The following is a 21,767-nucleotide window of genomic DNA, read 5'->3' as shown; positions in this document are numbered from 1 at the left end:
TAATCCCAGAACCCGTTGGTGGACACCAGCAGTGAGGGATGCCGTCAAGCTGAAGAAGGAGTCCTATCGGGTTCTTTTGGCTCATAGGACTCCGGAGGCAGTGGACGGGTACCGACGGGCCAAGCGGTGTGCAGCTTTAGCGGTCGCGGAGGCAAAAACTCGGACATGGGAAGAGTTCGGGGAAGCCATGGAAAACGACTTCCGGACGGCTTCGAAGCGATTCTGGACCACCATACGGCGCCTCAGGAAGGGGAAGCAGTGCACTATCAACACCGTGTATGGTGCGGATGGTGTTCTGCTGACTTCGACTGCGGATGTTGTGGATCGGTGGAGGGAATACTTCGAAGACCTCCTCAATCCCACCAACACGTCTTCCTTTGAGGAAGCGGTGCCTGGGGAATCTGTAGTGGACTCTCCTATTTCTGGGGCTGAGGTCGCTGAGGTAGTTAAAAAGCTCCTCGGCGGCAAGGCCCCGGGGGTGGATGAGATCCGCCCGGAGTTCCTTAAGGCTCTGGATGCTGTGGGGCTGTCTTGGTTGACAAGACTCTGCAGCATCGCGTGGACATCGGGGGCGGTACCTCTGGATTGGCAGACCGGGGTGGTGGTCCCTCTCTTTAAGAAGGGGGACCGGAGGGTGTGTTCCAACTATCGTGGGATCACACTCCTCAGCCTTCCCGGTAAGGTTTATTCAGGTGTACTGGAGAGGAGGCTTCGCCGGATAGTCGAACCTCGGATTCAGGAGGAACAGTGTGGTTTTCGTCCTGGTCGTGGAACTGTGGACCAGCTCTATACTCTCGGCAGGGTTCTTGAGGGTGCATGGGAGTTTGCCCAACCAGTCTACATGTGCTTTGTGGACTTGGAGAAGGCATTCGACCGTGTCCCTCGGGAAGTCCTGTGGGGAGTGCTCAGAGAGTATGGGGTATCGGAATGTCTTATTGTGGCAGTCCGCTCCCTGTATGATCAGTGTCAGAGCTTGGTCCGCATTGCTGGCAGTAAGTCGGACACGTTTCCAGTGAAGGTTGGACTCCGCCAAGGCTGTCCTTTGTCACCGATTCTGTTCATAACTTTTATGGACAGAATTTCTAGGCGCAGTCAAGGCGTTGAGGGGTTCCGGTTTGGTGGCCACGGGATTAGGTCTCTGCTTTTTGCAGATGATGTAGTCCTGATGGCTTCATCTGGCCGGGATCTTCAGCTCTCACTGGATCGGTTCGCAGCCGAGTGTGAAGCGACCGGAATGAGAATCAGCACCTCCAAGTCCGAGTCCATGGTTCTCGCCCGGAAAAGGGTGGAGTGCCATCTCCGGGTTGGGGAGGAGACCCTGCCCCAAGTGGAGGAGTTCAAGTACCTAGGAGTCTTGTTCACGAGTGAGGGAAGAGTGGATCGTGAGATCGACAGGCGGATCGGTGCGGCGTCTTCAGTAATGCGGACGTTGTATCGATCCGTTGTGGTGAAGAAGGAGCTGAGCCGGAAGGCAAAGCTCTCAATTTACCGGTCGATCTACGTTCCCATCCTCACCTATGGTCATGAGCTTTGGGTAATGACCGAAAGGATAAGATCACGGGTACAAGCGGCCGAAATGAGTTTCCTCCGCCGGGTGGCGGGTCTCTCCCTTAGAGATAGGGTGAGAAGCTCTGCCATCCGGGAGGAACTCAACGTAAAGCCGCTGCTCCTCCACATCGAGAGGAGCCAGATGAGGTGGTTCGGGCATCTGGTCAGGATGCCACCCGAACGCCTCCCTAGGGATGTGTTTAGGGCACGTCCAGCTGGTAGGAGGCCACGGGGAAGACCCAGGACACGTTGGAAAGACTATGTCTCCCGGCTGGCCTGGGAACGCCTCGGGATCCCCCAGGAAGAGCTAGACGAAGTGGCTGGAGATAGGGAAGTCTGGGCTTCCCTGCTTAGGCTGCTGCCCCCGCGACCCGACCTCGGATAAGCGGAAGATGATGGATGGATGGATGGAAAAATTACGTTTCTCAGTTCGAACATTAAATATCTTGTCTTTGCAGTCTAATCAATTGAAAATAAGTTGAAAAGGATTTGAAAATCATTGTATTCTGTTTTTATTTCTGATTTACACAAAAATGTATGTATGTATATATATATATATATATATATATATATATATATATATATATATATATATATATATATATATATATATACATATATATACACACACACACACACACATACACTGTATTTTTCGGATTTTAAAATCTCTCCGGAGTATACGTCGCACAGGGGGGAATTTATTTGATAAAATCCAACACAAAGAATAAACATTTAAAAGGCAATTTAAAATAAATAAAGAATAGTGAACAACAGGCTGAATAAGTGTACTTTATATGACGCATATATAACCAACTGAGAAGGTGCCTGGTATGTTAACCTAACATATTATGGTAAGAGTCATTCAAATAACTATAACATATAGAACATGCTATACGTTTACCAAACAACCTGTCACTCCTAATCAATAAATCCGATGAAATCTTCTTTCTCGATGTCGCTTCTAAACAACTCTGCCAACTCCAAAGGTATGCGCCGCTTCCTCTTGTCGTTTTCTGCTGCATATTTCACTACGTCCAGCTTGTAATCTGCAGTACATGATTTCCTTTTCGGTCCAGTTTTTGTTCAGCCCTTCTCAGTTATTATAAGTCACCGCCAATGATGAAATGATTCATTTTAATAGCTACGGCAGTAGCATATAGCATATAGCAGTTAGCATTCCATGACCAACAGTGCACCTCTGCCATGACCCTCCCCCCCAAATTCTTATTGGTTGACGTGTATGTGACGATTGCTGACGTGTGTGTGAGACGATGGCTGACATTTTCTTCGTCTCTTCCGCGAAAGAGATAAATAATATTATTTGATATTTTACGGTAATGTGTTAATAATTTCACACATAAGTCGCTCCGGAGTATATGTCGCATCCCCGGCCAAACTATGAAAAAACTGTGACTTATAGTCCGAAAAATACGGTATACAGTATATATTATATGTATATGTGTTTTTACAAAGTGCCAACTTCACTCGTTTTGAGTTTTGTGTATCACCATGTAGACAGGTGGCGAGCAAAAATCCTTGTTGTTTTAGTTTCTTTGCCTTCTATAATCAAGGAATCCTAAGACCCTGGTCGTCGTAAGGGCACAGATCAAAGAGGTCTGTTGTATCTATATCTATCTGTTCATGTGTATGACTAGCAGTCTGAATATTGTTCTGTCTTGATTTAAAAATGTACTAGCTAATTTCCTCTTCTGAGCTGGTTACTCTCTGCCGCAACGCAGTTCTAGTCAGTTTACTGTTAAAATGTAAAAATCACTTGTTCTTTTGTTTTTTCAATACTTGATATGGACGTTATCTTTACAGTTAGCATGGCTTCTCTTACTGCTGTGTTTTGCTCCACATTTCAGAATCGTCTGTATTACTTTATTTAACACACTAGACACCCTTTCTGGTTTCATTGGACACTTTCGGGGACTAACATATTGTTTTGCTTTTAATGTTTTCATGTAATAGCTTGCAGTCATGTCGGAAAACACTGATGTTCCGAATGGTTCTTTCACATGCATATCTATGTGATATTTCAAAACGTGTATTTATGAATGTGAAACATTGTCACGCCAACAAAATACATAGCTGAGGAAGTGGGTTAGACTTAGTCCGACATCTCCAGTAAAGAAGACGACCCAGACTGAAACTACATTATCTCAGTGTTTAATGAGAATGTCAGACCACACAGCAGGAATTGGCTGCAGGGCAACCAAGTTTATTGATGTGATGGAGAGGGGCTGCCTGCCTGCCTTTCCTTGTGCAGGAAACAATTAAGCATTACAGAACTGAAAAATTATTGACACAGCTAAACAGCAATTCATACAAATACATCTTGACTGCACACAATACTGTATTTTTAACATTTCTGTAAAAGTTACTTTTCATTTTGTGTCTTTTTCCAAACAGAGTAAAAAATAACAAAGTGATTTATACACACATCAAAGTGAATTGTGCCCAGTGCATATAGTCACTAACTAATGCCAAATTATGGTTGTACGGTATACCGGTACTTATAAAGTATCGCTGTACTAATGAAGTAAAAAAGGTACTCTGCTGCTTTTTTCATGCGCCTGATGGCGTAAGAATGTATTCCATTTTTTTTTTTTACCAATGTTGACGATTATAGCTTACGGTTAATAAAAACCCTAAATTCAGTGTTTCAATAAATTGTCCTAAGTGACAAAGAAATATCCTCCTGCGACCCAGCAATACATGTTTTGTCCTCTGTATGGGACAAGCGTTTTGAACTTCATTTTAGATGCTAAAATAGTGGGCAACAAGGAAGCTCTGTCCTCCCAAAATGACTGCCTTATTATGTGTTTTATTAATGTAATTATTGAGTTTTTAAGAAGAAAAACAGCTTTTTGCAATATACATTCATCATGCAATGATACACCTACCTAAACATCTCCCTAACATGACCATCAAAAGGAGTAATATTAATATTAGTTTACTTCACTACTTTGTATTTGAATACTGTTACCTTAATTGTAAATACTATACTTGTTGCTCTGTTGTTTTTGTTACTGTCTCTCTTGTTGCATCATATTCAAAAACACTTAAGGCTGTAATTGTTGCAAAAGGTGCATCAACAATGTATTAAGCAAAGACTGCAAATACATATGTACATGTGATTTTATTTAAATTTTTTTAGGACAAAAATGAATTTAATCCATTTTGGAACAGGGGTGTAACGGAGCAAATTATAGAAATTGTTGTGAATACGATCCGGATGAACTGTAAATACCTGAAGTTAAATAAATGGGGTGTATTTGTATAGCGCTTTTCTACCTTCAAGGTACTCAAAGCGCTTTGACATTACTTCCACATTTACCCATTCACACACTGACGGAGGGAGCTGCCATGCAAGGCGCCAACCAGCACCCATCAGGAGCAAGGGTGAAGTGTCTTGCTCGGGACACAACGGACGTGACGAGGTTGGTACTAGGTGGGATTTGAACCAGGGACCCTCGGGTTGCGCACGGCCACTCTCCCACTGCGCCACGCCGTCCCAAGTTGTGAACAATCGATTGTGAATACGATCCGGATGAACTGTAAATACCTGAAGTTGTGAACAATCAATTACGTAACCAAAAAAGAGGTGATATTTGCAAATATGCGGTACTTTGCTTTCAAAATATCCATTACTGAAAGTGTGTTTAAAAGTAATCGCATACATTAGTATGTGGGTTGTTTTACATATAAATAAATACACACATAGATATAAAGGTAGTTTTAGCTTGGTCGACTGCATCTTTTCAAACGAGGTTTTTAGGGCACCGAGATTGTGAGTGACTGATCACTTCAGAGTTCAGACCATTTTGGGAAATAAGCACAGACTCTGTTCAGACGTTTAGGAACAGCCGGGAGCGATGTGAACCCACTCGAATCGAGAAGAAGTTTCCTAGAACTTTTCTTGAGTCAGATGTTTGCGTTCGACTTCCATTAAGTTCAGGGATTTGTCTAAAGCCCTAAAAGCAGAGGCTGGCCTGCCCTCTTGCAGCTGTGTTGTCATTTGGTGGTGAGATCTCAGGCTGCAGGATGCTTGAAGTGACCTACATGGAAGAATATCGCAACGCCTGCTTGTTTGTGAAATTATTGTGGGTATTTTTTCACTGTATCGGCTGAATTTGCTCCAACTGCGACCCTGCTAACATCAGCAGCTCGTTAGTTTCTGTTTTCCAATCGAGTGCCAGGAAAGGCTGCTCTTATGCTCCGAGCCAGCCTTCAAATCTCAACTACACACACACCAGCATCTACTGTCAGTTTATGTCTTACATGTAAGACTATTTTCTAAAGGCTGGATCAGATCATCACGGCAGGCAGATGTTTCATTTGGACGGGGGTTATAAGGATGGTGGGTGTTTACGCATGAGTTACACATCTGTGTACAGCACCCTGTCAAGATCAGGATATGTGAGGCTGCCTAGTAAGTCAAATATGCTGCAAAGCAAATGCTGTGTCCAAACATATTTAAACAAAAGTCACTTACCCAGCATCTTTAGCCTTGTTTCAAAGGCCACTTACACATAAACACACCTTAACTTTTAGACTACGAATCCAGCTAAGTTCCATCTCTGTTTTTGGTGTCCATTTTGGGTTTTTTAAGAATCAGTACATGAAGGCATTCTTTTAAGTCATTTCTTATTTATAGCCGGTGCTAAATCATTTGAGTTATTTTAAATTGTACATAAACATTAGGATTTGTAAATGAAGTGGAAAATGTTCTGTTGAATAATTCATCATACTGATGCACATATTGGCGCAATTGCAGAAAACCCATTTGGTTATTTTGAGTTACTTGCACATAATTATAAACCCAATTCGTATCAACAAGTGAGTGTTCATTTGTACAATGATGCATAATTAAATAGGAATGCAAAATATATCTGTGCTGTGACCCATTAACGTTCGACAATTTGGTTTGATGTTTTCTGTAGAGGTTAATCTGTGTCTTTATCACAAAAGCTTTTTTTAGACACTGAATTTATGAAACTTAATTTTTTTCATTTGAATTTTATGAATTGAATTTTTTTTACGTTAATTATTTCGTTGAATAAAATAATTGTGAGAAAAATGTGTGATTAACATGTCAGTGTTGTTAAAGAGTGTTTTACAATTTAGTGTGTAAAACAAAACCGTATAATAATTTTGTATAAAAAAAAGAAATCAGTACAGAAATAATTAATGTTTCAAAACTCAAGACTCACTTCCAGTAAATTAAGACTGAAGCTATCGATCCTGTCTCAGAACCAGCCAATGAGGTGTCAAATTTTAAGTCACGTGACAGGTCTTGCAAAGCAGCAAAACGGCAGTTTATGCAGCACTTCACACTACAACAGACCTTGGCATAAAACAACATAATAAACATTTAAAGTCTGTGTTCTGTCAAATTTTGCAGTTTCCTCAAAAAAAGCTAGCAATGCCATAAAACGGTGATTAAAACAAAAATGTAAACTACCATTTTTGCATCAATGTGAAATTATAATGTGGACTGTGTCATGCTGTAAGTGTCTTCGTGCTTGCTGGTCAGAAGATACAATGAAAGAAACATTATTTAAAAATCACTACTTGTTTTTGATTGGTATTTTGTATGAGGCAAATATTTGTAATATGTGCGTTTGTGCACATGCTCAGTCGCGTTGGATAGCAGACATCACTACAACACCAGCCTGGTAGATGTTTCTGAACTATAGGAGTTATTCCAATGTTAGAATATTCACTTTTGAGTGACATACATGACTTGAACATACATCCATAGGATATATGTCACATCAGCTCAATGCGGATGAGGCACGAACCAGAACGGGAAGGTTTTGTTTAAAGAGAAGAAAGCCTGAGATGCGAGTGTCAGACAAAGACAGTTCTGCAAAAAAATTATATCGTATCAAATATGTGGATGTTTTTTACCCTTTGCATTTGTTTCACCGTGTTTGTTGCATCCTTCTTTGTTCTTGCTTGATAATGTCAAGAGGAGCTATGTAAAATATGCTCAATATTCAGTGTTTTATTGTTCGTAGTCAATATTGTAAAATTCCACATTTTATTCTGTTTTTGTTTACGATTTACACAACATGCCAATTTGATTTACATGTGGATACATGCATATACGTTTATGTATGTATATATATATATATATATATATATATATATATATATATATACTATATATGTATATATATACTATATATATACATATATACGTATGTACATATATATACATACATACACATATATATGTATATATACATACATACATACACATATATATGTATATATACATATATACATACATACATACACACACACACACATTTATATATATACACATATATATATATATACACATATATATATATATACACATATATATATATACACACATATATATATACATACATATATATATATATATATATATATATATATATATATATACACACACACACACATATACAAATGTCCATCCATCCATCCATCCATCTTCTTCCGCTTATCCGAGGTCGGATCACGGGGGCAGCAGCCTAAGCAGGGAAGCCCAGACTTCCCTCTTCCCAGTCACTTCGTCTAGCTCTTCCCAGAGGATCTCTAGGCGTTCCCAGGCCAGCCAGGAGACATAGTCTTCCCAACGTGTCCTGGGTCTTCCCCGTGGCCACCTACCGGTTGGACGTGCCCTAAACACCTCCCTAGGGAGGCGTTCGGGTGGCATCCTGACCAGATGACCGAGCCACCTCATCTGGCTCCTCTCGATGTGGAGGAGCAGCGGCTTTACTTTGAGCTCTTCTCGGATGGCAGAGCTTCTCACCCTATCTCTAAGGGAGAGCCCCGCCACCCGGCGGAGGAAACGCATTTCGGCTGCTTGTACCCGTGATCTTATTATATATATATATATATATATATATATATATATATATATATATATATATATATATATATATATATATATATATATATATATATATATATATATATATATATATATACACACACACACACACACACACACACGTATGTAAAGTTATAGTCATCCTTACAAAATCTGAATTAATTGCAGGGCTGTTGTATTATACTTTATTTGTTTTACCTCGTTGTGTCTGATTTATGCACAATTGAGCGGGTGCCACGGCAGGACAATTGTGTGTAAAATGACATATAAATAAAAAATAATAAAATATCAGCGGTCTAGTTGGAGGCCAGCGACAGAAAGTCACGCCTGACACACATGGCAATAAATGAAAATGTCACAGTAAAGTGAAACATGGCTGGGAGGCAGCAGGCCTGCATTGTGTTCTACATTGGAGGTGAGCACACATTTACCTTGCCCGACTTTCATGATGACTTTCATGGCTCGGCTCTTGCACACGCCTCCCACGCGGTTGTCCAGGCCCTCCACTGTGCCATTGGAGGTTGCTAGTGGGGAGAAAGAAGGGGACGAGGAGGACGGGATAGCGGGGAAGGGTAAAAAAAAAGGGGAGAGAAGATGACACACTGGTTAATGAGTACGTCCGTAACGCACAGTACTAATCAATATTTACGACAAGCACTGATGAGCTGTTCCAGTGATTAGCTGTTCTCACCCTCAATCAAGCACCAGCTCCTCTCTACCGTATCTCTCATTAACACAATGAAGTGAAGTCAAATGAATGGAACAACATTAGAGCCTGTGGAAAAGGGTGTGGAGGAGGAGGGTACGGTTGGACACCTGTGAGAGTGTGTGTGTACGTATGTGTGTGTGTGTGTGCACGTGTGTGTAAGTCAGGGGTGTCCAATGTGCGGCCCACAGGTAATTTCTAACGGCCCATTGTAAAAATACTATTAAATAAAAAAATTTGAAAAAAATTAAATTTGTTATAAAAGAGCCAACAGGTAAAATGTAACAAGAAAATGTTGCAATGTTGACTCTAATACTACCATATTGTATATGCACCTTAGGAGGAGCTGCTCCAATTTCGTTGTTCTTTGAACCTGTTCATTGCAATAATGACAATAAAACTCTATTCTATTCTATTCTATTCTAATAACACAAAGCTGCCATGCAGGCTGTTTCTTTCTTAAAAAAATAAGAATGAATCAAAATCAATGTCATTATGAATTATTGACCTATTCAAGGCTCCAATAACGTCACATAAAATATTCCACTTTGAGATATTCTTTGGGGAAAAAGTGTCATATTTTGTGTTTGCTGTACAAAAAAGTAAGCTGTTTTTTGTTTTGTTTTTTTTTAAAAGGGCCTGAAATGGACAAACACAAAACCTAAACAACAATACAATTTATAATTGACGGATATATGTGAAGTTGATCTCGAGATTATTGTGTTAAAAGTAAACAGTTAAGAAAATGTATAGTTTATTTTTTAACACTTTAATGAGTCAGACCCCTTTGGATCCCCAATAACTTTTTGTGTGATTTGTTTTTAAGTGTCATTGTTAAAAAAAAAAAACTAATCAAAATCAATGTTGTTATGAGTTATTGACCTTTTTAAGGCTCCAATTATTATATAATCTCAAATATTCCACTTAAAAATGCTATTGGGTAAAAATATTACATATTTTGTGCTTTTTCCATAAAAAAAACAGGTTTTCTTTGTCAAAAAGAGCTTACAACTTAAATCTTTTGACAACGTTATATTGACAGATAGACCTAATGTTGATCTAGAGATTTAAACGAATAATTATACAAATAATAATACTAAATAATGACACATTTTTCTATATTTTTTTGACCAAAACCCTTTAGGGTCCCCGTGATCAAGCCTGAGTGGAGGCCCAAATGTATATTTTTTGTACATATATTGTATTGGTTTTTAACATAAAAAATATAATGGCCCCCGCTTGCTTTGATTTTTCAGTTTGAGGCCCTCAGTGGAAAAAGTTTGGACACCCCTAGTGTAAGTAGTGTAGCAGCCAGAGTTCAACCTTGTCCAGCGTCCTCACTCAAAGCCACTTGACTGGCTGTTAGGCACGACAGTGTGACTGCGTCCAATAATATTTGCCTGTGTGTGTGTGTGTGTGTGTGTGTGTGTGTGTGTGTGTGTGTGTGTGTGTGTGTGTGTGTGTGTGTGTGTGTGTGTGTGTGTGTGTGTGTGTATACGTGTGTGCAGTCGCGTTGATTAGAAGTGTCAGCTTCTTCGTTTGTTTTTAAAGTGTCTGTTCTGGTCTGACATGAGCGAGGGGCTCGGGTCGGAAGGTTGTTTATTTAATGTCACACTCACTTCACACACCGTGACACAATTGGCTGTCTATTTTAGGGCCCATGATAATGACCAAGCGAGACAGACTGTGGCACTGACCTTAACACTGAGAGGCTACGCACAATATAGCATGTGTGTGTGAGTGTGTGTGTGTACTGTATATGTGTGTGCACGTGTGTGTGATTTGTGTGGTGGCAGCTCTAAGTTTGGAATTCCCCAAATGATCACCATATCCGTTAGGTCTGCTGTTTTAACATACTCCCTTCCCCTTAAATGCTTTTGTTTCCCCTCCTCTTCCGTCTTACCCTCTGGATTTTTGTGTTTTGTCCACCTTGTTTATTTATTTTTTTAACTTTTTCACTTCCACTCCCTCCTACTTAACTGACCATCTCCCCAGTGATTACTTCAGATGGCCACCTCGTTATGAGAACAAAGACCTTGGGCAAGCCCCATTTCAATAACACAGTACAGTTTGGTTGAATTCCATACAGTTTTTTTGTACTTTGGAAACATGTTGGTACCCTAAAGCAGTGGTCCCCAACCTTTTTGTAGCTGCGGACCGGTCAATGCTTGAAAATTTGTCCCGCGGCCCAAGGAGGGGGGGATTCTTTTTTTTTTTTTCTTTGAAAATGGGAGGTTTTTGGGTTGGTGCACTAATTGTAAGTGTTTGTAGTGTTTTTTATGTTGATTTAATAAAAAAAAAATATATATATATATATATATATTAATAAAAAATTATTCTGCGGCCCGGTGGTTGGGGACCACTGCCCTAAAGTACAGTAATTAACAGCGGTAGCAGGGTACCTATTTTTGCAAGAAACACCCACAGTGGTGTTTTTAATATGGACAAAAGAGGTAGGCCACCTATTTTGTAAAGTGGACGGACAACAAAGTTCAGACAATATTGTAATTGTAATTAAAGTTAAAGTTCCACTTATTACTGAGTCAGTAATTATTATTACTGACTGATTGCTGAGTCACACACACACTAGGTGTGGTTAAATTATTCTTCGCATTTGACCCATTCCCTTGGAGGTGAGAGGAGCAGTGAGCAGCAGCAGTGGCCACGCTCGGGAATCATTTTGGTGAACCCTTCATGCTGACTGCTAAGCAAGGTGTGTGGGTCCCAATTTTTTAGTCTTTGGTAAGACTCAGCCGGGGATTGAACACACGACCTACCGATCTCAGGGCGGACACTATAACCACAAAGCCACTGAGCGGTTATTCGCCTTCGCCCACATTTTTTCACCAATTCAAACCATTCCTCTTTCAAAATGCAGCCCACCTACATTAAAATCTACATTGTCCAGGATATTTTACCAATTCAAAATCAATAGGCAATTTTTCAAACTTCCACTTTTCTCAGACGATTCAGACCGTTCAAAATGGTCATTGCTAACATCAGTTAATTGCTAGCATGCTAACATGCCAAAGTTCTCACTAACTGGAATTTTAATTTTCCTGAAGGAACTCTCCTGAAGGAATCAATAAAGTACTATCTATCTATCTATCTATCTATCTAATGAGACACCTCAGAGTGACATGTTTTATTACTGTTAGCATGCTAATCTTCGCATGTAAGCATGCTAACATTAGCATTCAAATACATTACCATTAGCATGCTAACATTAGCATGCTGGCTCTTTTGGCTAATTTTGCGGGAATACACATCAGTGTCATATATTGTGTTCCCTGTTGATTTCTGGCGAGCGTGCTAACTTATAGGATTTCAGTTTGGCTTCGACTTTTCAGCATTTGTATTCAATTTCTATTGAAATTACATTTTGTAGTTTAGTTAACAATTGCAATACAGTGGTACAGACGTTTCATTATGATTCAATTTTGAGCAATAATGTTCACCCAAAGTATGCTTTTCATGTATTTAACTCGTATACGTTTTGATTGAATCACATTTAAAAATTGTTACACTGCCGTGCGGGTATGATGTCACACTTTTTATATCCTTCTGAGGCAGTGTCCTCTGCAGTGGACATTTGTTTTGAATTCCAAATCAATAACTCTGACAAAAGCGGAGGACACTGGTTCTCAGGGAGATATCGTAAGATCCATTCCACCTATGCAAACTGTTTGGCGGTAAGCTGAAGCGTACTGTACTGTACTGTGGAAGTGAAGGCCATAGGGTCCAAAAATATAGCAAAGTTTCTACACTGGCATTTTAATTAGTCTTCAAATAGGGTTGAAATGGACCTCCGCTGCTCTCCAAAAATGTAATCTAGTTGATTCATGCCTCGTCACCGCTAGGTATAATTAATGTCGGCATTTTGTTACCCCGGGGAGTTTCAGCTTTGTTCTCTGGCAAAATGGAGGACGGCTAAATAATACATTGCACTAATATTATGTTACACTATCAGATCTTAAGTCTGGCTCTGAATTATGAGAAGAGCCACAACATTTAGTCAGTGTGGCCAGAGTATGTGGTAATGTGTGCAAATGACTGCGATAAGATCAATTAAGGAGTAAATTCTGCCTTGTGGACAACAGGACAGAGAGGGATGTGCAAGGGAGACAGCATTAAGTTTGCAAGGATATTCTAATGCAGTACGGTTCACTTTGGGATATTCCAGCTGGTAAAAAATACCACCATACAGTTGGGATTTCTGAGCCGTCAAACAAAACAATGTCAGCGTTAACACTAATTGAACCAGGACTTTGGTGTAGACCAGAGTACCTAACAGTTTTGTATACATAGACAAGTGTTTTAGTACCGTAATTAGGGCTGGGCGATATTGCCTTTTTTTTAATATCGCGATATTTTTAGGCCATATCGCGATATACGATATATATTGCAATATTTTGCCTTGGCCTTGAATGAACACTTGATGCATATAATCACAGCAGTATGATGATTATATGTCTATACATTAAAACATTCTTCTTCATACTGCATTCATATATGCTACTTTTAAACTTTCATGCAGAGAGGGAAATCACAACTAAGTCAATTGACCAAAAGTGTATTTATTAAAGTTATTAAGCGATGGCACACACATTCAAGTCATTTCCAAAACATAAATTGCAAGATTGTCAGAGACATATTAAGTGTCAAATAAAAATGAGCTGCATAAAAGGAAATCAAATAGTATTTGTCCTTCACTATGTGGTATGTTACTAAGGTTATGAAATTCTCTTCATTCTCTAGCGAGTGACTTTTCAAATGATGCTACATATTAGCAGTAATGCTACTTTTTATAGCAACGCTTTTTCCCCCCACACTTGACAAATTACGGTTGTCTGTTCGACATATTCCCACTTGAAGCCGAACCACCCCCAGACGATGGAAACCCTGCTGTTATTGGGAATTAAGTCTTCCGTCATTTGTTACCAGATCCGCACCATCTTTCTCTCGTACGGCTACGTTAGCAACTAACGTTAGCCACGCCGCTACCTCTCTGCTGGGCGAGGGCGTGTTTGTGTTTGTGACGTATGTAAGAATGTGCGCCTGCTTGTCTGTGAGAATGAGACACAGGTAAGAGCGAGGAGAGCCTGAAGTGTACGCCCGCAGCTAAAAGTCCTGCGTGAGAACGTATACGCGAATATTACGATAGTCATTTTCTATATCGCGGAGACAAACCCGCGATATATCGTATATATCGATATACCGCCCGGCCCTAACCGTAATGTATTTCTCGAGGTGAAAATTGTATAATTGACATATTTGCCCATTACACATGTGTAAGAATTATTTGAGGCCAAAAATGTTTCTATTTAAAGACAATCTTTGTGTTAAATTTCTAGTCATGGCTCCTGCAAATCACAGGCTGTGCTGCACGCTTCCACACATCGCCATTCATGGCAGTGGTAATGCTTGTGGAGGTGCCCTGAATGTCTGGATCTCCACTCCCCCGTCAAATACTATGCCTTTTATGACCGCTTGTGTTCGATTACAGAGTAAATGCTAAACCAAAGAAACATTTACAGTCCTTCAATATTGATGTGTGAGAATTACTTTTGTATATTTGCATCTTTGCATCTTTGTATCTTTGCATTGAACTGGAGGATCCTTACAGAAAGATCTAAATATGAATATATTTACCGTGGGTTCTCAAAAAATTGACTCGCATCCAAATCATGATTCTTATTCATTACAATTGTAAACCAAATTCATTTGTAGGCCATATCCGTGCTTACTCTCTGCGCGTGTATGTCATATGTTAGCAGCCAAGAAGAGCATTTGTATCCTGTAATCTGTTTTGAAAAGGTGTTATTATTGTTATACCAAATAATATGTTGCGAGGATCGGTCGGAATTGAGAACCATCTCAACGAAATTGTCACCCCAAGAATTTAAATCAAATTGTTGAGTTGTTGTAAGATTCTTTTCTCTAATACTTACATGTGCAACACTCGTATCTAAAATGGGGCCTAATACTTACGAAATATAGCACCAAAGTTGCTAAGTTGGCAACACTGATCCTTCCTGCTATGTCTTCTTTTTTCGGGCAGACCAGCTAGGTATGAGCAGTGTTAAGAAGCAGAATTAAAATGCATACCACCACTTAACGTTTAGAGCCAAATCTATTTGTGGCCATCCGAATTCATTTGAGGTGGACACGTCAAAAAATTAAATGCATTGGTACCACTGGAGATAATGTCAGCATAAAGCTCGACTTTATGTACAACTGGAGCGCCTGGTAAAACATGCCGCAAGGTAAGTGGTGATTTTAACCTTTTCCATACAAGAAATGCAAAGGTACAATATGTTAAGCTGAACTCTTAAAAAGACATTGATGTGCAATTATCAATGATGGCGCTAGTTAGTCAAAAGATTTCCGTTAAATCTTTTAAAGCCATGCCAAGAGTATGTCAGGAGAACATTTAAAAGACAGTAAGGTCTCGACGCTGTCTCAATGTCTAAGATGTGTCCCTGGCCACTAACCTTAGTCATCCATTTTCCAACCAATTTCTTGTCTTCACCGTTTCTACATTTCTGGGGCCAAGTTACCCGAAAATGGGTTCTTTGAAGAATGAGCTCAAAGGCACTTGAATAATCTGACTATGAGTTGAGCGCCATGCTCTGCATTTTATATCCACTCAGGGAGAGCAAATCTTCTCAGTGTTAACTTGCGTCTGTCATCTAAATTAACTATTCCTTCAGGCTGGCTGAGCAGGCTCCAGCATTACTGATGTGGCACGATGATAGCTTTGCCCTTTGAGGCGTCTGTTTAGGCCAACAGCTGGAGGCAGGCCGAATTTATAAAGAGATGATCACTTATATGTTGTTTGTGTTCGGGCCATTTCAAACGTCAAATAATTCAAGGCTTTAGCTCTGCTGCTGGAAATAATAATCTGATTAACTGTGTCCAAATTTAACCACATCTTCTTCTGTGCTATTCCATGTGAAACACTATTTTGAGTACTATTCAAGATGGACGCAGGCTAGAGGAGCGAGTGTTGAGCACCAAAGAAACAACATTCACTGACTGTTAAAGACCGTGTTGTCATTATAACCTGTCAGATAGAGTATTTACATCGATCATGTCAAGAGTTCACCCAGGAAAAAGATGATTGCCAGCCACAGCTCTCAAACACCCCAACCTGACTACACAACAAGGACACGCTAGAAGATTTTCATTTAATCTGAAAGCCTCTCACTCACTCTATCTACTCTTCCTCTCACTCCATTTTTCCTCCCTGTCTAAACCTCTCCCACTCTTTCATTTCATCCCCGCATACTGATGTTAATCCAAATCAGGATTTCCAGATATTAACAGGTCGTTGGTCATGTTTTGGAAAGAGGAAAGTGGGGAATTGGGTCTTCCTGTGCGTCTCTGCGGAGATAAAAACACTAGGGGATAAAGCCATGAACAAAGAAAGTCCCAGCCTGCTGGTGCTAATGATTTAACATGAAAAAAAAAAAAACTGTTAGCGGCCCGGAAGAGTGAAAGAAATGGTCATCGCATGAAGAAATGTTGCTTTTTCAAATAAAGCAGTCGGTTCCAAAGCTGTTTTTATAACTATGATTTAAGGCCTTTGTGGGTGTGGATGGTTGGCCGCAGAGTGACTGGTGGGAGAACAAAAGATCTACAGCTGCTGAAGTCATAAGAGAAACCAGGTGCCAAATGTTGACGATAGGAAATATGGAGTATACTTGTTAGAGCTTTACTAACAGGAGGAAACGCTGGGTATGAATAAAGCCTTCTGTTCCAACATGCCCAACATACACATATATTTTTTTGTATTAACATGAGTAATTAGTACATTGAACACCCTTAGGGACGTACATGTAGAAATTTGACCTAATTCCAGCTCTTCTAGTATGAAAAGAATGTTACTTTTTCTTATATCCGCATTTTCATAAATATTACTTCCTTTATTGCCTTTTTACTTTTCATCTTTTTTAACTCGCATGGTTAATCACTAATTGACACATCCTTTTTTTTTTACGGAAAGTGGACAAACTTAAATGACAAAATGTCAAAGTGTTGACATGTAAATGTTATGGTGTGAAGGGATTAATATGAAGAAGGGGTAGGTAGGATTAAGTAAGACAGATTCTTTCTAATTGGGGTGTAACTATTAGTCGACATTGTTGACAAAAATTGTGAGACGTCATCACTTGTATTTTCCCAAACGGAAAGAAATTTGTGTGAGTAAGCCCAACAGGTGACCGGAAGAGAAAAATGGCCTTAGCCACTGGCAACAACACCTCGAGCATAAACATAAAAAGAACCTTTCACCCTCAACACATCAAATTAGACCTTGCTTTTCATGAAAGTACATGTGTGATGAAGGATTATTTATTGCGGAGGCATGTCAAATATTTGGAGGATGCAGTCTGCAACTTTGAGTGGTCCTCAGGTCCTGTTGATCAGGGGCAGTAGCTCCACAGCCACAGATCCACTTTTAACCACTAATATCACAGTCAAAATGAAAGCTTGTTTCCATAGGCACCATAAACTGTTAATAATGTTTAGACAAAAGTGTATATTATATATACTATTATATATATAGTATTTATATAGGTGTGTGTGTGTGTGTGTGTGTGTGTGTGTGTGTGTGTGTGTGTGTGTGTGTGTGTGTGTGTGTGTGTGTGTGTGTGTGTGTGTGTGTGTGTGTGTGCGTGTATATGATGGATATATGTGTATTTTGGGTATATGCATTTGTGTATGTATGTGATTATGTGTGTATGTGTATGTATGTATGTGTATATATATGTATGTGTATGTATATATGTGTGTATATATGTGTATATATATATATATATATTTATATGTATATGTATATATATATATATATATATATAGATTGTAGATACGTGTGTGTATATATGTGTGTGTACATATGTATTTATGTAAGTGTGTGTGAATTTAAATGAATAATATATAGATAATATATAGCGTCTACGCAGCAACCACTGAACTGAATTATATTATATATATCATTGTATTATATATTGTAAATATATATTGTATATGTATAGGGGTGGGACCTAATAAGTTTACTTCTTCCCACTCCCTTTTGAGCCAATCTTGACATCTACAAAAGATTAGTCACATGTAATGTTTTCAATGTAGGTGTAAAAAATAATGTATTTATATATTTCTTTTGTATTTTATGTCATTCTCTTGTTTTGTATGCATGGCTCAAAATAAACCATTCATTCATTCATTTAATTCTACTTTCCTCGGTAAGATACTGTAGTTAGCTTGGATGTTGTGGGAAAAATGGCTTTAACTATCATTTCAGTCAAAGCCCATCAGCTAAAATATGTGTACATATATATATATATATATATATATATATATATATATATATATATATATATATATATATATATATATATATATATATATTAGGGTTGTCCCAAATGTTTGGACTCGAGTCACATGACTTGAACTCGAGTCAGACTCGAGTCATGAATTTGATGACTTTAGACTCGACATGACAAAATTTAAAGAGAATTAGTGAATTATATTTATATAGCGCTTTTCTCAAGTGACTCAAAGCGCTTTACCTAGTGACACCCAATATCTAAGTTACATTTAAACCAGTGTGGGTGGCACTGGGAGCAGGTGGGTAAAGTGTCTTGCCCAAGGACACAACGGCAGTAACTAGGATGGCACAAGCGGGAATCGAACCTGTAACTCCCAAGTTGCTGGCACGGCCACTCTATCAACCGAGCTATGCCGGTTGCAACTCGACTTAGACTTTAACATCAATGACTTGTGACCTCACTTGGACTTGAGCCTTTTGACTTGACAAGACTTGCTACTTTCCCCAAAACCCAAAGATTAAAAAATTATTCAGGAGCGCTACATATCTTTCATTGTGTACATGTATGTCTGTCAGCGTGTGTGCTGCCTGTCAGTACAAATTACATCCGACGGCATTCATCCAATCAAATTGCAGGACAACCAACGAAGAAGAGCTGTCAAACCATGCGCCAGTGAGGAAAAATTATGCCAAAGATAGTTTCGTTCGGGTATTAAAACTACGAGATGGTCAACAAAAAACGAATTGCAGTATGCAAAACATGCAGTTCGAAGATTACAGACGAAGACGCAACAACTTCCAACTTTTTGATTGCTTGATTGATTGAAACTTTTATTAGTGGATTACACAGTTCAGTACATATTCCGAACAATTGACCACTAAATGATAACACCCGAATAAGTTTTTCAACTTGTTGAAGTCGGGGTCCACGTTAATCAATTCATGGTCGTTCGACATTTGAAGTTGCACAAAGAACGGTAAGTTTTGAATTCAAGCTAACGTTTATTGGCTATGTAACGTATTTTTTATTTGCTGTGTAGTTAAATCAGTGAGGCTGTAAACTCACTGCTAACGTTATAACCCTAGACCTCTTATAAGGAGACGCAGCATCAAGCGCTACTGTCTACTGGTGCTGACGAGACGCGGGGCCGCCATCTTGGAGTGGTGATCCGCCCCACTGTGATCAATTCATCTGGCAGGAGCAATGAACTGTCGGCACATTTAATTCATTTTACCTCACTGAATACCACTGATTTTCACGCATTTTTTTGTGAAACGTGTAGCTATGATAAAGGACACACGTTTTGGCGTGTTTTATTATTCATAGTCTGCTTAACAGAAATAGAATATTCTTATATGCTATAAGTGACCAGACGTCCGAGATCAAAACTGGGAATATAATCCCAGAGAAGGGGAAAAAAAGGTCCAGCTATTGTTAAGTTGAAAAAACAATATGATTAGGTTATATGTACATGCGTATATCCTACATAAACAATGTATGGATACATTAGATATCTATATATCTTACGGACCAATAGACTGTATCTCTGATGCTGCAGCAAAAGAGTTTTTTTTGTCTTGACACTTTGTATTGATATTTTGTATTACATTCTTCCCTTAAATGATCATGTTTACAGGGATTGTTTTATATGTATTTTTTATGTATGTCGCTTTCGATAAAAGCGTCTGCCAAATACTTAAACATAAACATTAATAAACACCTGAAAGTATTTATACCAGCTAAAACCACCAATATGTTTCACTGGCTTCAGAATAAAACCAAATTATTTCTTACCCAACAATGTTAGTATTTAAATATTGTTACTTGAAGACTTATTCCTGGTTACAAATATACTGTTGGGAAAGTATTGTCTTATACTTTGCCTAAAATGAAAATGCATCATAATCGGTGGCGGCTGGTGAATTTTGTTTTAGGTGGGGCTGAAAGTGACACGATGGCGAGGCATAATGGATGCGTGTTGCTACCCCAGGGATGCAAGAGGACCAGGACAGGCAGGAGTTGCAGGTAAGATTAGATTTAATACAAAAACAAAAATAATACTGGTACAAAATGCAAAGAAAAGGCGTGCCGAATGCACGGAGAGCTATGCTAATAATTAGCAACGAGAGCAGAGTACAGGAATAGAGGTGCAGAGCGCACGCAAAGCTAAGGCGAGACTTAGCAATAGTGATTACAAAAATAAGAACCAACGTGCGTGTTGCAAGTAGCAAACAAAACAGCCAGGAGGAACTAAGGTAGCAGGTGGTCTTAAATACAACACAAATAATTCAAAACAGGTGTGCGTAATGAGTCCGTGCAGGAGGCATACTTAGGTTGCCATGGTGACAATACAAAACAAGGAAGTGCGCTAACAAACGGGATCGGTAGAGTCCAAAACATGATCAAAACATAGGACAATACAAAAAGGACATAAACATGCTAGAGATGTGTGATCCGGAAGCCGGATCACAACATTACCCCCCCCTTAAGGGGCAGATCCCAGATGCCCCCAAAAAACTGCAATAAAGAGAACCCCCTCCCAAAACCAGAAAGTTCACAAACGAAGGGAGGGCGGAAGGAGTCCACGGTGGAGGGTCGCCAGATCGCATGTCCCCGAATCCACCGAGGACACATCATGTGGCGGCGGCGGGTGGAACGCTGCTGCCGAAAAAGTTTTGGCGGGCGACCTCGAAAAGGCCACATTAGTGGCCGCCTCGCAGGATGAGGTGCCCGGCGAGGCGGACGACCCGGGCACGGCCACATCCGTGGCCGACATGGAGGAGGGAGTATCTGGCGAGGAGGATGACCTCGCAGAGGCCACGCCCGTGGTCGACGTGGTGGACGACGCCTCAGCACCGAAATCCCAGCAGGCTTGGAAGCAGCAGACGAGGGTGCGGGGACTGCAGCCAAAGCAGGCCCGAGTGCAGCTGGCGAGGATGATGCGGGTGCTGCAGCCGCAGGAGTCGTCGGAGGCGGCCTGGGAGCCGCAGGAGTCGTCGGAGGCGGCCTGGGAGCCGCAGGAGTCGTCGGAGGCGGCCTGGGAGCCGCAGGAGTCGTCGGAGGTGCTGGTGTGGGCTCCAGCCCCGTCGTCGACGCTGGTGTGGGCTCCAGCCCCGTCGTCGGCGCTGGTGTGGGCTCCAGCCCCGTCGTCGGCGCTGGTGTGGGCTCCAGCCCCGTCGTCGGCGCTGGTGTGGGCTCCAGCCCCGTCGTCGGCGCTGGTGTGGGCTCCAGCCCCGTCGTCGGCGCTGGTGTGGGCTCCAGCCCCGTCGTCGGCGGTGCTTGGCGG

The 21,767-nt window shown here is 40.4% G+C and overlaps 1 protein-coding gene across 1 annotated transcript in view; it reads right to left on the bottom strand.

Moving 5' to 3' along the window:
• The window catches only part of efnb1 (ephrin-B1), a 143,110-nt gene that overhangs the window by 22,167 nt on the left and 99,176 nt on the right, over window positions 1-21,767 (bottom strand). The window contains exon 4 of the mRNA XM_061901724.1: window positions 8,875-8,967. Within this exon, the coding sequence (XP_061757708.1) occupies window positions 8,875-8,967 (93 nt within the window). The remainder of the gene's footprint in view (window positions 1-8,874; window positions 8,968-21,767) is intronic.

The sequence above is a fragment of the Nerophis ophidion genome, linkage group LG05, assembly GCF_033978795.1.
Source record: "Nerophis ophidion isolate RoL-2023_Sa linkage group LG05, RoL_Noph_v1.0, whole genome shotgun sequence".
NCBI lineage: Eukaryota > Metazoa > Chordata > Actinopteri > Syngnathiformes > Syngnathidae > Nerophis > Nerophis ophidion.
This window is presented reverse-complemented; position numbering and strand designations above follow the sequence as displayed.